This window comes from Carettochelys insculpta, chromosome 3, assembly GCF_033958435.1.
Source record: "Carettochelys insculpta isolate YL-2023 chromosome 3, ASM3395843v1, whole genome shotgun sequence".
NCBI classification, from domain to species: domain Eukaryota; kingdom Metazoa; phylum Chordata; order Testudines; family Carettochelyidae; genus Carettochelys; species Carettochelys insculpta.
In genome coordinates this window covers 210509249-210523478 of record NC_134139.1, presented here as the reverse complement: position 1 = coordinate 210523478, position 14230 = coordinate 210509249, and the positions used below count along the sequence as shown (strand labels likewise).

Below are 14230 nucleotides of genomic sequence, written 5' to 3'. Positions count from 1 at the left end.
CACTGGTGATGCGTCAGCTCTGCCGGCAGCGCTGCCCTCTTCAAGGGGGTCAGACCCTCCTCCACCTCTATACTCTACAGAGGCACTTCCCCGGCGCTCAGCTATCATGTCCTGGCTGACCAGTCTGATCAGCTCCTGCAATGAGCTAACAGGCTCTGTGGACATGGGGAAGTCAGTGGATGTGATATACCTTGACTTCAGCACGGCTTTTGATACGGTCTCCCACAACATTCTTGCCCATAAGTTAAGGAAATATGGATTGGACACATGGACTGTAAGATGGACAGAAAGCTGGCTTGATGGTCGGGCCCAACTGGTAGTGATGAATAGCTCAGTGTCTGGTTGGCAGTCGGTTTCAAGTGGAGCACCCCAAGGATTGGTTCCATGGCCAGCACTGTTCAACATCTTTATTAATGACCTGGATGAGGGACTGGGTTGCATCCTCAGCAAGTCTGCGGTTGACACAAAACTAGGGGGAGAGGTAGATACGTTGGAGGGTAGAGAGAGAATCCAGCGGGACCTGGATAAATCGGAGGACTGGGCCAAAAGAAACCTGATGCGGTTCAATAAGGAGAAGTGTAGAGTCCTGCACCTGGGGCGGAAGAATCACAAACACTGTTACAGGCTGGGAACCGACTGGCTCAGCAGCAGTATGATGGAAAGGGACCTAGGGGTTATGGTGGATGAAAGGCTGGATATGAGTAAACAGTGTGCCCTGGTAGCCAAGAAGGCTAACGGCATATTGGGGTGCATCAGGAAGAACATTTCGAGCAGATCTAGAGAAGTGGTTGTTCCCCTCTATTCAGCACTGGTGAGGCCCCATCTGGAATATTGTGTCCAGTTTTGGGCCCCTCAGTATAAAAAGGATGTGGATTTGCTGGAGCACAAGACCTATGAGGAGAGGCTGAGGGATATGGGCTTGTTTAGTTTACAGAAGAGAAGACTGAGGGGTGATTTAATAGCAGCCTTCAACTTCCTGAAGGGGAGCTCTAAAGAGGAGGGTGAGAAACTGTTCTCAGTGGTGTCAGATGGCAGAACAAGGAGCAATGGTCTGAAGTTGAAGAGGGAGAGATGTAGGTTAGATATTTGGAAAAAATACTTCACCAGAACAAAACAGCCGTCCAGTAGCACTTTAAAGACCAACAAAATAATTTATTGGGTGATGAACTTTCGTGGGACAGACCCACTTCTTCAGACCGTAGCCAGACCAGAACAGACTCAATATTTAAGGCACAGAGAACCAAACACAGTAATGAAGGTTGACAAATCAGAAAAATAGTAAGGTGAGCAAATCAGAAGAGCAGAGGGGCAGCTGTGATGGGGTTCAGGGGTCCCCCTGCACTGCACCCCGTCTGCTGGCAGGAGAGACTCTCACTCAGCAGGTACAACAGCAGGTTTATTAGGCAACAGATGCCCAGTTTCTCACAGAAGCAACAGCATAGCAGCCAGAGACAGTCCTTCCAACCTGTCCTGGGGGGAAGACCCCGAGGGGTGCCCCTCTGGGGTGTAGCTTCCCCCTCCTCAGGCTGGCTGCCTTCCAGCTCTCCCTTTTCCTCCCTCTAACTGCCGCCCCCGATTCAAAAACCCAGCTCAGCTCCTCCCTCCTCTTTGTTCAGGGCAGAGGTGTCACCTGCCAGTTGTAGCCCCAGGGTCATCCTTAGCCACTGGCAGCTGCTGCTTGCCTCGGACATCCAGCCTGACTCACACAGGCCCTCCCCCACTCCATCACATCTCTCCCCACTTCCAGACCGCACTGAGCGGGGTCACTTAGCCAGTGACCTGGGGAAGTTCGGGGCCCTCCCTGCGTGACAGGGCATCGGCTATGGTGTTGTTGTTCCCCTTGACGTAGACCACCTCCATGTCGTAGTCCTGCAGGAGCAGACTCCACCGCAGGAGCTTGGCGTTGGCCCCTTTCATGTGATGCAGCCAGGTCAGGGGTGAGTGATCGGTGTACACGGTGAAACGCCGTCCAAACAGGTACGGCTGCAGCTTCCCCAGCGCCCACACCATGGCCAGACATTCCTTCTCTATGGCCGCGTAGCTCTGCTCCCGGGGCAGCAGCTTCTTACTCAGGTACACGATGGGGTGTTTCTCCCCTTTGTCATTCACCTGCATTAGCACCGCCCCCAGCCCCACATCTGAGGAATCGGTGAACACCAGGAAGGGCTTGTTGAAGTCTGGATTTGCCAGCACTGGGGCCCTGACCAGAGCCTCCTTCAGCGCGCAGAGGGCCTCTTGGCACTGCTCGGTCCAGACCACCTTGTCAGGCTTTCCCTTTTTACACAGCTCCATGAGGGGGGCTGCGATGGAGCTAAAGTGGGGCACAAACCTCCGGTAGTACCCCGCCATCCCAATGAAGGCCTGGACCTGTTTCTTAGTCTGGGGTGTTGGCCAATCTCTGACAGCCTCCACTTTAGCGGGCTCTGGCTTTAAGCAGCCGCTGCCCACCTTGTGGCCCAGGTAGGTCACCTCAGCCATTCCCACCTTGCACTTCCCTGCCTTGATAGTCAGACCGGCCTTCTGGAGTCGGTCCAGCACCTGCTTGAGTTGGGACACATGGTCCTCCCACGTCTGGCTGAAGATGCAAATGTCGTCCATGTAAGCCAGGGCAAAGCTCTCCATCCCTTTCAGTAGCTGGTCCACCAGACGCTGGAAGGTAGCGGGTGCCCCCTTGAGGCCAAAGGGCAGGACCAGGAACTCGTAGAGCCCCACAGGAGTGATGAAAGCCGACTTCAGCCGGGCATCTTGGTCTAATGGCACTTGCCAGTACCCCTTGGTGAGGTCTATGGTGGTGAGGTAACGGGCTCCCCCCAGCTTGTCTAAGAGGTCATCAGGCCTGGGCATGGGGTAGGCGTCCGAGACAGTGATGGCGTTAAGCTTGCGATAGTCCACGCAAAACCGAACAGACCCATCTTTTTTAGGGACTAACACCACGGGAGAGGCCCAGGGGCTGGACGAGGGTTGGATCACCCCCAGAGCCAGCATGTCTTCAACCTCCCGCTCTATGTCCTGAGCCGTCCTCCCTGTGGCTCTGAATGGCACACACTTGATAGGGGCATGGGTGCCCGTCTCTATTCGGTGGACAGCCAGGTCAGTGCGTCCGGGTCTGTCCGAGAACAGCTGTTGATGCGAATGCAGCACCTCCTTGATCTCCGTCTGCTGGGCAGGGGTCAGCTGGTCTGAGAGGGGAATAGACTCCAGCAAGGAGCCGGCTCCACTCCTTGTGAGTAAATCCACCAAGGGATCATCCCCCTGCCCCTCCCAGTGCCTGCACACGGCCAGCACCAAGTTCTGTCTGTCCCAGTAAGGTTTCATCATGTTCACATGATAGACCCGGTGGCTGTGGGCCGGTTTGACAGTTCCACCACATAATTCACGTCACTTAGCTGTTTGACAACCTTGAAGGGCCCATCCCAGGCCGCTTGCAGCTTGTTCCGCCGCACAGGTATAAGGACCATCACTTGGTCCCCGGTGGCATAGACTCGGGCCCTGGCGTTACGGTCATACCAGACCTTTTGCTTCCTTTGGGCCATGGAGAGGTTCTCCCTGGCCAGGCCCATGAGCTCGGTGAGTTTTTCCCGGAAGGTCAGTACATACTGTACCACTGACTCCCCTTCAGGAGAGGCCGTCCCCTCCCACTCTTCTCTGAGCAAGTCCAAGGGTCCCCGTACCCTCCTTCCGTACACCAGCTCAAACGGGGAGAACCCCGTGGATTCCTGGGGGACCTCCCTGTATGCAAACAGCAGGTGGGGTAAGTACTTGTCCCAGTCATGGGGGTATTGATTCATGAAGGTTCTCAGCATCTGCTTCAGAGTCCCATTGAACCTCTTCACCAGCCCATTGGTCTACGGGTGGTAGGCTGTGGTCCAGGTGTGCCGGACCCCCCACTTGTCCCACAAGCTTTGCAGTAGGGCCAACATGAAGTTGGACCCCTGATCTGTGAGGACCTCCTTGGGGAACCCCACTCTGCTGAAAATGGACAGCAGTGCATCTGCCACGGTGTCAGCGTCGATAGAGGTCAAGGCCACTGCTTCTGGGTATCGCGTGGCAAAATCTACCACTACCAAAATATATTTCTTCCCCGAACGCGTTGCCTTGCTGAAGGGGCCCACTATGTCTATAGCCACTTTCTGGAAAGGCTCCTCTATGATGGGCAGTGGCCTCAGGGCAGCTTTCCCCTTGTCCCGGCTCTTCCCCACCCTCTGGCAGGGATCGCAGGACAGGCAATACAGACGGACAGCTGCAAAGATCCCTGGCCAGAAAAAGTTCTGTAACAACCTTCTCCTGGTTCGGTGGATCCCCTGGTGTCCTGCGAGCGGGACATCATGAGCTAGGTACAGCAGCCTGCGCCGGTACTTTTGGGGAACCACCAGTTGCCTCTGGACCTTCCATGGCTCCGCTTTGCGTCTGGGAGCCCATTCCCGGTACAGGAATCCCTTTTCCCACAGGAATCTCTCCCTGCAGCCCTCCCCCAGCTGGGGAGATGGGCTGAGACTGGCCAGTTCCCTCAGCTTCTGCAAGGAGGGGTCTCTCTGCTGCTCTGCCTGGAATTCTTCCGCTTGGGCAGGAGCGGATGCTACTTCCCCATCCCTGCCTGGCTCCAGCACCCCTGGCCTGTGAGACCTGGTTTTTGGGGGCCCCCTTTCTCTCAGGGTTGGCCCCTGTGGCTCCTGTGACTTTGGCTGGGCCTGTACCCCTGAATCTGGGGAGCGCACCCCTCGTTTTCTTTGGCTACGGGTCAGGACCAGGGCACGAGGGCGTTCACCTTGCCAGTTCTCCAGGTCAGCCCCCATCAGTACATCTGCCGGCAAATGGCTGTGCACGCCCACTTCCTTGGGGCCTTCCTTCTTCCCCCATTTCAGGTGCACCCTCGCCATGGGCACCTTGAAAGGGGTCCCATCAATTCCTGTTATCGTCAGGTGGGAATCGGGTATCATGCAGCCCGGTGCCACCACCCCGGGTCGGGCCAGCGTCACGTCAGCGCCTGTGTCCCAGAACCCCGTGACCTTTTTCCCGTCTACCTCGAGGTGTTTGAGACACTTGCTCCACAGAGGTAGCGCTGCCCCCACTCTGTAAACTGGCCTCTGAGCATTTGGTCCCCCTGAGGAGCTGGTCTGTGGGGCGGACTCGGCCCAATCCGAGTGCCCATTGTCAGCACCACCCGCCTTGGCCGCCAGCCCCTCTGACTTCTGGGACCCCACCCAGTTGACTCCATGACCCCCCGGCCTGCTCAACCTGTCTGGGAGCCTTGGGCACTGGGCTGCTCTATGCCCCTTTCGCCCACAGCGGTAACAGCCTGGGTCTGGTTGTGTCCCTCGGGCCGGCTGCTCTGTCCAGGCTCTGTTTGGCTCTCTGGGGGGTGGGTGGCTGGCCCCTCTTTCCTGGGCTTGCCCAAGAGGTGGTCCCCTCTGTCGTACAGTTAGGGACCGGTCTCTCTGAGATTCTCGGTTTCTCCAGGACTCCCTCTCCCTCCGGGACTCCCTCTCCCTCCGGGACTCCCTCTCTTTGTGGGGCTCACTTTCAAACCTGGCCCGGCTGTTTGTGAAGTCATCTGCCAGTTTCCCTGCATCATGTGAGTCCCCTGGCTTCCGGTCCACGAGCCACACCCTCAGGTCAGGTGAGCACATCTCGTAGAATCGCTCCACGACCGCCAGCTCGATCAGGTCCTCTACGGACTGGACTCCCATTCCGAACGCCCACTTCTGGTAGTATTGCTTCAGGCGGGCGGTTGTATCTACGTGGGTTTCCTCTGGCCTCTTCTGCGCCTCCTGGAACTTCTTCTTGTACATCTCCGGAGTCAGCCCGAACTTATGCAGCAGGGCCTGTTTGAACCGTTCATAGTCCCCAGGCTGCAGCCCCACCAGCTGGCTGAGCACCACTGCACCCTTCCGGCCCAGCAAGGGGGTGAGGTGCCGGAGCCACTCAGCTGGGGGAACCTCATGCAACTCACAGGCTCGCTCAAAGGCGGTAAGGAACTCGTCCATGTCCCCTGGGTCCTGACACTGGGCCAGCACACGCGTCTCCAAGTGACTGGCCACCCCGAGCCGTCTGGCCCTCTCCCCGCTTACCGCAGCTGGGGCCTCTTGGCGTCTCGCCTCTGCCATGGTTCGCTCATGCTCCCGCTCTCGCTCTCTCTCCTCACGCTCTCGCTCTCTCTCCTTCCGTTCTCGTTCTTTCTCCTCCCGCTGTCTCTCTTGTAGCTGGCGATCGTGCTCACGCTCTCTTTCTCGTTCCTGGCGCTCGTGCTCACGCTCTCTTTCCCGTTCCTGGCGCTCGTGCTCACACTCTCTTTCCCGTTCCTGGCGCTCGTGCTCACACTCTCTTTCCCGTTCCTGGTGCTCCAGTTCCTTTAATTTCACCTCGAGTTCCAGCCGTCGCAGCTCTGCGGCGGGGGACTCTGCCCGCGATGGACCACCGCTAGCTGAGCGCGACCTGGTGGGCACCGCGTCTGTCTGACGGCGTCGAGCCCCTGCTCCTGTCGGAGAATCCGAAACGCTTCCCGAGGCTGACCGGCCACTTTCTGCCGGGACAAGCTCTGCCCCCCCGGATCGGTCATTCTCTTCCAGCTGTGCAATCAGCTGGGCCTTGGTCGCCTTCCCCACGGTCAGGCCCCTCTCTCTGCACAGCCCCGCTAGCTCTGCCTTCAGGAGTCGGGTATAATCCATCTCCCCGCTATTTCCCGGGGTATCCACTCACCAGCAGCAGCTGCAGGAATGGCTCTGTTCCCCCTCTGACTCTTGTGAGACTCCTTCCTTCTCTGGTGCTCAGTCAGCCACTGCTGGGAGCTCATCCGTGGGTGCAGTGCATCCCACTTCTGACACCAGTGTGATGGGGTTCAGGGGTCCCCCTGCACTGCACCCCGCCCGCTGGCAGGAGAGACTCTCACTCAGCAGGCACAACAGCAGGTTTATTAGGCAACAGATGTCCAGTTTCTCACAGAAGCGACAGCACAGCAGCCAGAGACAGTCCTTCCAACCTGTCCTGGGGGGAAGACCCCGAGGGGTGCCCCTCTGGGGTGTAGCTTCCCCCTCCTCAGGCTGGCTGCCTTCCAGCTCTCCCTTTTCCTCCCTCTAACTGCCGCCCCCGATTCAAAACCCAGCTCAGCTCCTCCCTGCTCTTTGTTCAGGGCAGAGGTGTCACCTGCCAGTTGTAGCCCCAGGGTCATCCTTAGCCACTGGGAGCTGCTGCTTGCCTCGGACATCCAGCCTGACTCACACAGGCCCTCCCCCCACTCCATTACAGCAGCATGAGGCAGGAACTCAAGAGTCAGTTAAAGCAACGTATGTAAAAGAGTCCTTATAATGGGTCAGGTGTTTGGCGTCCCAGTTCAAACCATGTGTTAATGTGCCTAATATTTCCCCAGGCGGGTGGTGAAGCACTGGAATGTGTTGCCTAGAGAGGTGGTGGATTCTCCATCCCTGGAGGTTTTTAAGTCCTGGCTGGACAAGGCCCTGGCTGGGATGACTTAGTGGGGTTGGTCCTACTTTGGGCAGGGGGCTGGACTCCATGACCTCCTGAGGTCCCCTCCAGCCCTCGGATTCTCTGATTCTGCCCCAGACCCGCTCCCTGCAACCAGGGCACCACATTAGCCAGGTCCATCCACTACGTTATTCCCACAGTATCAGCCAGAATTAAATCCCAGACCACCACCAGCCCCTCACCCCCAAAGCCTCCCCACTTGAGGAGGCAGTTCGCCATCGGCAGGTTCTGCCAGCGCTGCAGCCGGGACCTGCTCCCCTGGCAACGTGGCAGGAGCTCCCGGCCCTTGAGCACTGGGGTAGCGCCAGCCCTGGGGTGTGCGCTGTGGGTGTGAGGCGGCATTGGTGTCTGTTTGCCTGGCTCAGCGCTGGCGCTCATCCTGGGGCTTGGGCTGCTGGCCTGGGGCTGCCCTTTGGTGTCGAGCGGTCTGCTCCCAGGGGGCCAGGCCTGCCCCAGTGGTAGCACGTCGCTGCTCCAGGGGCTCCCTCGGCAGAGTCTGTTCCAAACCCTCTTCTCAATGGGAGTTGGTTTCCAGGGGGCTTCCGACCCCCTCAAGTCCTGTGCAGGCCTGAGCAGCCGCCAGCTCCGCCCTCAGCGCAGTTCTTGCAGGTCTGGCACAGTGTGCGCAGCGCGCGCCCAGGGGCCAAGTCCAGCCATGGGGCAGAGCTCCCCCCGCCTGTCGGAAGGGAGCACGCCGCAAACGGGCAGCGTCCAGCTCCCCGCTGAGTTCAGAGCACCCTGAGTCACCTCCAGCCAGCGTGCTAGGCCAGGCTTCCGCTGCCCACCGGGCGCTAAGTACCTCCTGCCTCTCCAGAGCGTCCGGGCAGCGCCGCCCGCTGGGACCTGGTGCACTGTGCCTGGGCATTGGGTGCCTAAAAAGGACATGGGCTGGGGACCTGCCTGGGCGACAGGCTCCTGCCAGGGGATAAAGGGCCCTGGGGCTCCTCCGTCTTTGTCTGCAGCCCGGCTCCTCCCTTCCGGAGCATCTCTGCTCCCAGCTGAGCCCGGCAGGATCACTGACCTGCCCTCACACAGGACGTACTCCAGAGACTTAAGGCAGCTGCCTGCCCCCGTCTGCTGCCGCCTGCGCCGAGACCGCCGGGACCAGTGTGCGGCATTGGATCACTCTGACCGTTTTACTTTCAATAGAATCTCTTTCTTTTTGTGAATAACCCTTTAGACGTTAGATTCCAAAGGACGGGCCCAGGGCGCTCTTCTCCTAAGACCTGAGCTGCACACTGACCTGGGGATGGGCTGGTCCCTCTGGGGCTGGAGGAACCTGTGCAGTGCTGAGGCTGGTTTCCTCGGCCTCCGCCTGCGTGCGGAGGGGACTGGCCGCGGCTCAGGGGTGCTGGCATGAGGGAGGGAATTGCCGGTGTGACGCCTGGCCGGGCGCTGCAGGGACACACCTGCTGCGTGCCGGCTGGGGCCGTACGGTGGAGGACCCCCAGTCTCAGCCCAGGCTGGACAGGTTGCACTAAGCACTTGCCCCCCCCCAGGCGCTGCTTCGAGGAGGAGGTGGCCGTGTTCTGCGCGGCCTGTGTGGTGGAGGCTCTGGACTACCTGCATGGCCACGGCATCGTCTACCGGGACCTGAAGCCCGAGAACCTGATGCTGGACCAGCAGGGCTACCTCAAGCTGGTACCTGCGCTGAGCTGGGCTGGGCTGGGCTGGGCTGGGCTGGGCTGGGCGGGCGCACCAGGGTTGCTGGTACCTGCGCTGGGCTGGGCTGGGCGGGCGGGCGCACCAGGGTTGCTGGTACCTGCACTGGGCTGGGCTGGGCGGGCGGGCGCACCAGGGTTGCTGGTACCTGCGCTGGGCTGGGCTGGGCGGGCGGGCGCACCAGGGTTGCTGGTACCTGCGCTGGGCTGGGCTGGGCTGGGCGGGCGCACCGGAGTTGCTGGTACCTGCGCTGGGCTGGGCTGGGCTGGGTGGGTGCACCGAGGTTGCTGGTACCTGCGCTGGGCTGGGCGGGCGGGCAGGCACACCGGGGCTGCTGCCCGGGTTGTACCTGTTCTCCCTCACTCTGGCTGGGGCCGGGCTGGGTGGGCGCACAGGGGTTGCTGGTACCTGCGCTGGGCTGCGCTGGGCTGGGCTGGGCTGGGCTGGGCTGGGTGAGCGCACCGGGGTTGCTGGTACCTGCGCTGGGCTGGGCTGGGCTGGGCTGGGCGGGCGCACCGGGGTTGCTGGTACCTGGGCTGGGCTGGGCTGGGCGGGCGCACCGGGGTTGCTGGTACCTGCGCTGGGCTGGGCTGGGCTGGGCTGGGCGGGCGCACCGGGGTTGCTGGTACCTGCGCTGGGCTGGGCTGGGCTGAGCTGAGCTGGGCAGGCGGGCACGCTGGGGTTGCTGCCCGGGTTGTACCTGTTCTCCCTCACTCTGGCTGGGCTGGGCCCCCTGCAGCACTTGGCAAAGGCCAGCGGCCTGGCGGGCGAGGGCAGGACGTGGCTGGGGAGGAAGGCCTGTTCCCAGTCAAGGGGGCCGGGGGCTGGAGCTGCCAAAGCAGAACTGGGGCTCTTGGGGCAGTCACAGTTGCCTGGCCCTGGACCATCCTGCGCTTCCCTGGCACCCAGCGCCCAGCTGGGGCTGCAGCAGGGTACTCCCGAAGTCCTGCCCAGCCCTCTGGGGCCTTGCTGGGCCCTGCCTGGGTGCCGGGGCTGCAGTGCGAGGTGGGCTCCTGGGGGGCTGAGCTGGGGCTGGCGAATTGGAGAGGTGCCCCATGGCGCAGGGACCAAGGAAGTGCCCTCCCACGTGGCACGGACCGGAGGGAAGTGGGGCTCAGGGGAGGGAAGCCCCCAGGGTCAGGGCTGTGGGCCCAGCCTGGGAGCGAGAGCCCTGCCCAGCCCCCTGCTAAGGGAGCCACCAGCCAGGGCCTGGCTCTGCCCCTTGCTGAGCTGGGCCCATTTCCGCCCAGCCCTCAGCCCCCAACCTCCCACACACCCACCGCCATCACCAGGCCTGGCCAGCCCCAGAGCGAGCTGCCACGCTGCCCCTGGCGCTGAGGGCCCCGTTGGCACAGGGAGCCCCTGCCTGCGGCGTGGCAGCGTTTCAGGTTCAGGCACCGGCTGTGACCCGCCTGGCACCAGTCCTGGGATGGGGGGGCGGTGCTGCTGGCTCACCTCCTGCCCCCGGCCAGGTGGATTTCGGCTTTGCCAAGGAGCTGGCACGAGGGGAGAAGACTTACTCATTCTGCGGCACCCCCGAGTACCTGGCACCCGAGGTCCTTCGGCATGAGGGCCACGACTTCGCTGTCGACTTCTGGATGCTGGGTATCCTCATCTTCGAGATGCTGGTGGGCCGGTGAGGGACCTGTGGGCTGGCGGACATCAGCCTGGGGCACCCACAGAACCCCCTGGCTATCCCCCGCCATGCCAGTCTGGCCCACCCAGGCACCCGTGGGGTCACCCTTCACTGGCACCAGCCTGGGCCACCTATGGCAATCCTGGGGTGGGGTGGGGTGGGGTGGGGGTCAGCGCCCACCTGCACCAGCTTGGGCCATCCATGGTGCCCTTTGGCTCACCCCATGCTCCCCCAAGGCTCGGATGCCTCACAGGAGTTAACCCCCCCCCCCGCCCTGCCTGAGTTGTCGGGGTCAGTTCTACAGCAGGGGGGTGGACAGTGGTGTGGGGTCCCCCCCAAGCAGCCCAGCCCACGGGGTGCAGAGTGGAGGGTCCCAGCCCCGGGGCGGGGGGGGAGGTGATGTGTGTGTGGGGGTGGGGGGACAGGGTCCTGGGAGCTATTCTGCTGGGTGCTGAGCCTCTGCCGTGTGGCCAGGTCCCCGTTCCACAGTGCAGAGCCCCAGCAGATCTACAGCAAGACCCTGGCCGGGGTGTTCGCCTTCCCGGCCTACGTCAGCGAGGCCGCCTGCTCCCTGGTCTCCAAGCTGTGCAGGTGGGTGGCCGCAGGGCGCTGACCAGCCCGTGAGGCTGCCTGTGGGGGGATCCTGGGCTGGACCTGTGGGCCCCAGGGGCTCTCGTCTGTCCCAGCCCCAGGGGCGGGCGGGACCGGAGGGGCCCCATCCCACCAACCCCCCCCGCCCCCCCGGGTAGCTGGGGCTTCCTGCCCTCCAGGCACGCTTGGCCTGTGCTGGGCGCGCCACCAGCTGCCCTGCCTGGGGGGGCGGGTTACACCGGGGGCTCCCCGACCTGAGCCTGCTCTCTGCCCTCGGCAGGCGCCGGCCAGGACAGCGCCTGGGAAACACCAGCAGCGGGATCCGCAGCCTCAGAAACCACAGGTAGGACGGCGCCCAGGGAGCTGGGGACCCTATACCCCTCCCCTCGGGCAGGCTGGGCTGGGATCCGCCAACCCCGGGGGATGCAGCCAGTGCCCGGCCCGGCCCCCACAGTGTCTCCACTGGTGGGACCCCCCCCCGACCTTCAGCCCTGTCCCCACAGTGCCCCAGCTGGTGGGTACCCCCTTCGGCCCTGCCCCCACAGTGCCCCAGCTGGTGGGTCCCCCCTTTGGCCCTGCCCCCACAGCGCCCCAGCTGGAGGGTCCCCCCCACCCTTCGGCCCTGCCCCCACAGTGCACCAGCTGGTGGGTCCCCCCTTTGGCCCTGCCCCCACAATGCCCCAGCTGGTGGGTCCCCCCCTGCACCTTCAGCCCCCGCCCTCACAGTGCCCCTGCGGGCGGTTTCCCCCCAGCCCAGCGCCCCCTGCTGGCGGGTCCCCCTCCAGTGCCCAGCGCTGACCCTGGCTGGCCCCCCAGGTGGTTTGGCTCGGTGAAGTGGAAGCGGCTGGTCCTCCGGCAGATCGTCGCCCCCACACTGGCGCTGATGAAGCAGGTGAGGGGCTGGGGCCCGCGGCTGGGGCAGGCCTGGGGCTGGTGCCGAGGGGTGAGTGGCTGAGCCCTTGGGGCTCCGTGTGCTGCTGAGGGGGCACCGTGCTCCCAGCATGCCCTGCTGCACGGCGTCCCCGCCTGCGCTCTGCCCATGGCAGGGGCTCCCCTTGATCCAGCACACGCTGCCCAGGTGAGCAGCCCCAAGGGGCAGCCGAGGCTGCAGGGCCCTGTGCAGGGCGGGGCCATGGGGCCAGAGGGGGGCTCAGGGCAGCCGACCCCATGGAGCGCAGCAGGGAGCTGCAGCAGAGCCCCAGAGCTGGAGAAGACTGAGCCCCGGCCTGCCCTCCGCAGGGCCCACCCCACGTCAACTTCCCGCCGGTCCTGGGGGACTGGCCGCCCGCCGAGGAGGAGCGCTCGGGCTGGGATGAGGAGTTCTGAGCTGCTGTGGGCCCCGGCCTGATGCATCCCGAGGACGCTGTGGGGGGACAGCTGGGACAGAGTGGGGATGGGGGGTGAGGGTACAAAGGGTCTGCAGGCGGGAGCGGGGCACCTGGCATCCCTGGGTAAGGAAGGGAGCAGGAGGGTGCTGTGTGTTACTGGGGACTGGGCCAGTGGCTGGCGATGGGAGCGCCAGCGACGGGTGCCCGGGTGCCCGGCCGACCCAGGGGTGGCACAGCCGGTTCTGGTGCTGGGAGGCCAGGGGGCTGCAGAACAAGGACCTGGTGCCCTGCCCAGCCGGTCCCGCCGGGGGACAAAGGCGGGAGAAGAGGTGGGCAGAGCAGAGAGGGGCCCAGGCGCCCCTGCTGACCTGTCCGGAGGACCGAGGCCAGGGGAGGCGCTGGGCTGGAAGCAGGGGCTGCAGACGGGGCTGGGCAGGGCAGAGGCCGGGTGGGCTCAGCCGGGCGGTGCTGGGGAGGCCAGGCCCATGGGCCCGAGAGCTCTGTGCTGGGGTCAGTGCTCAATAAACTTCCCGTGTGAGGCCGCTGGAGTCGCTCCCGGCTGGAGGACAGGGCTGTGCTGCTCCCTCGGGGAGTTGGGGCACCGGGGGCAGAGCGAAGGGACTCCCCGAGGGGCCAGAGCAGAGCCAGGCCGGCTGGGGGCTCCAAGCGGTGCAGCCCCCCAGAGCAGAGCCAGGCCGGCTGGGGGCTCCAAGCGGTGCAGCTCCCCCAGAGCAGAGCCAGGCCGGCTGGGGGCTCCGAGCGGTGCAGCCCCCCAGGGCAGAGCCAGGCCGGCTGGGGGCTCTGAGCGGTGCAGCCCCCCCAGGGCAGAGCCAGGCCGGCTGGGGGCTCTGAGCGGTGCAGCCCCCCCAGAGCAGAGCCAGGCCGGCTGGGGGCTCCGAGCGGTGCAGCCCCCCCAGGGCAGAGCCAGGCCGGCTGGGGGCTCCGAGCGGTGCAGCTCCCCCAGAGCAGAGCCAGGCCGGCTGGGGGCTCCGAGCGGTGCAGCCCCCCCAGGGCAGAGCCAGGCCGGCTGGGGGCTCCGAGCGGTGCAGCCCCCCCAGGGCAGAGAGGCCACCCGCCTGAGTGGGGACCCCTGAGAAGGGGCTGTTGCACTGGCTGGGACCCCCGTGTGTGGCTGGGATGTGTGTGTGTGTTGGGCTCACAGAGGGTGAGGGGCTCCTGCTGGGGGTAACCTGGCACGCAGGTGACACCTCTGGGCTGCAAACAAATGGGGAGGTGGAGCCTGAGGGAGTTGAACTGGAAGTGGGAGTTGGAAGCAGTGAGTCTGGGCTGGGAGAGAGAGAGACAAAGGAGGGGGCCAGGCCCTGGCGCCGGGGGCCCCTCGGGGCCTCCTGTCCCCAGCATGGATGGGACTGGCTGTCTCTGCCGGCTGCACTGACTCCTCTGTACGACGCTGTGTCCTGTCAGCTAATAAACCTGCTGTTCTCCTGCTGAGTGAGAGTCACTCCTGCCTGCGGATGGGTGCAGAGCTTGGGGACCCCGAACCCATCACACTCCTGCCTGCGGATGGGTGCAG

At 63.7% G+C, this 14230-nt stretch overlaps 1 protein-coding gene across 1 annotated transcript in view; it reads left to right on the top strand.

Moving 5' to 3' along the window:
• The window catches only part of LOC142010751 (cGMP-dependent protein kinase 2-like), a 51603-nt gene extending 38909 nt beyond the window's left edge, over positions 1-12694 (top strand). Inside the window, exons 14-19 of the mRNA XM_074989163.1 lie at positions 8979-9120; positions 10614-10777; positions 11252-11368; positions 11649-11711; positions 12185-12260; positions 12608-12694. Coding sequence (XP_074845264.1) covers positions 8979-9120; positions 10614-10777; positions 11252-11368; positions 11649-11711; positions 12185-12260; positions 12608-12694 — 649 coding nt within the window. The remainder of the gene's footprint in view (positions 1-8978; positions 9121-10613; positions 10778-11251; positions 11369-11648; positions 11712-12184; positions 12261-12607) is intronic.
• Positions 12695-14230: the final 1536 nt, after the last annotated feature.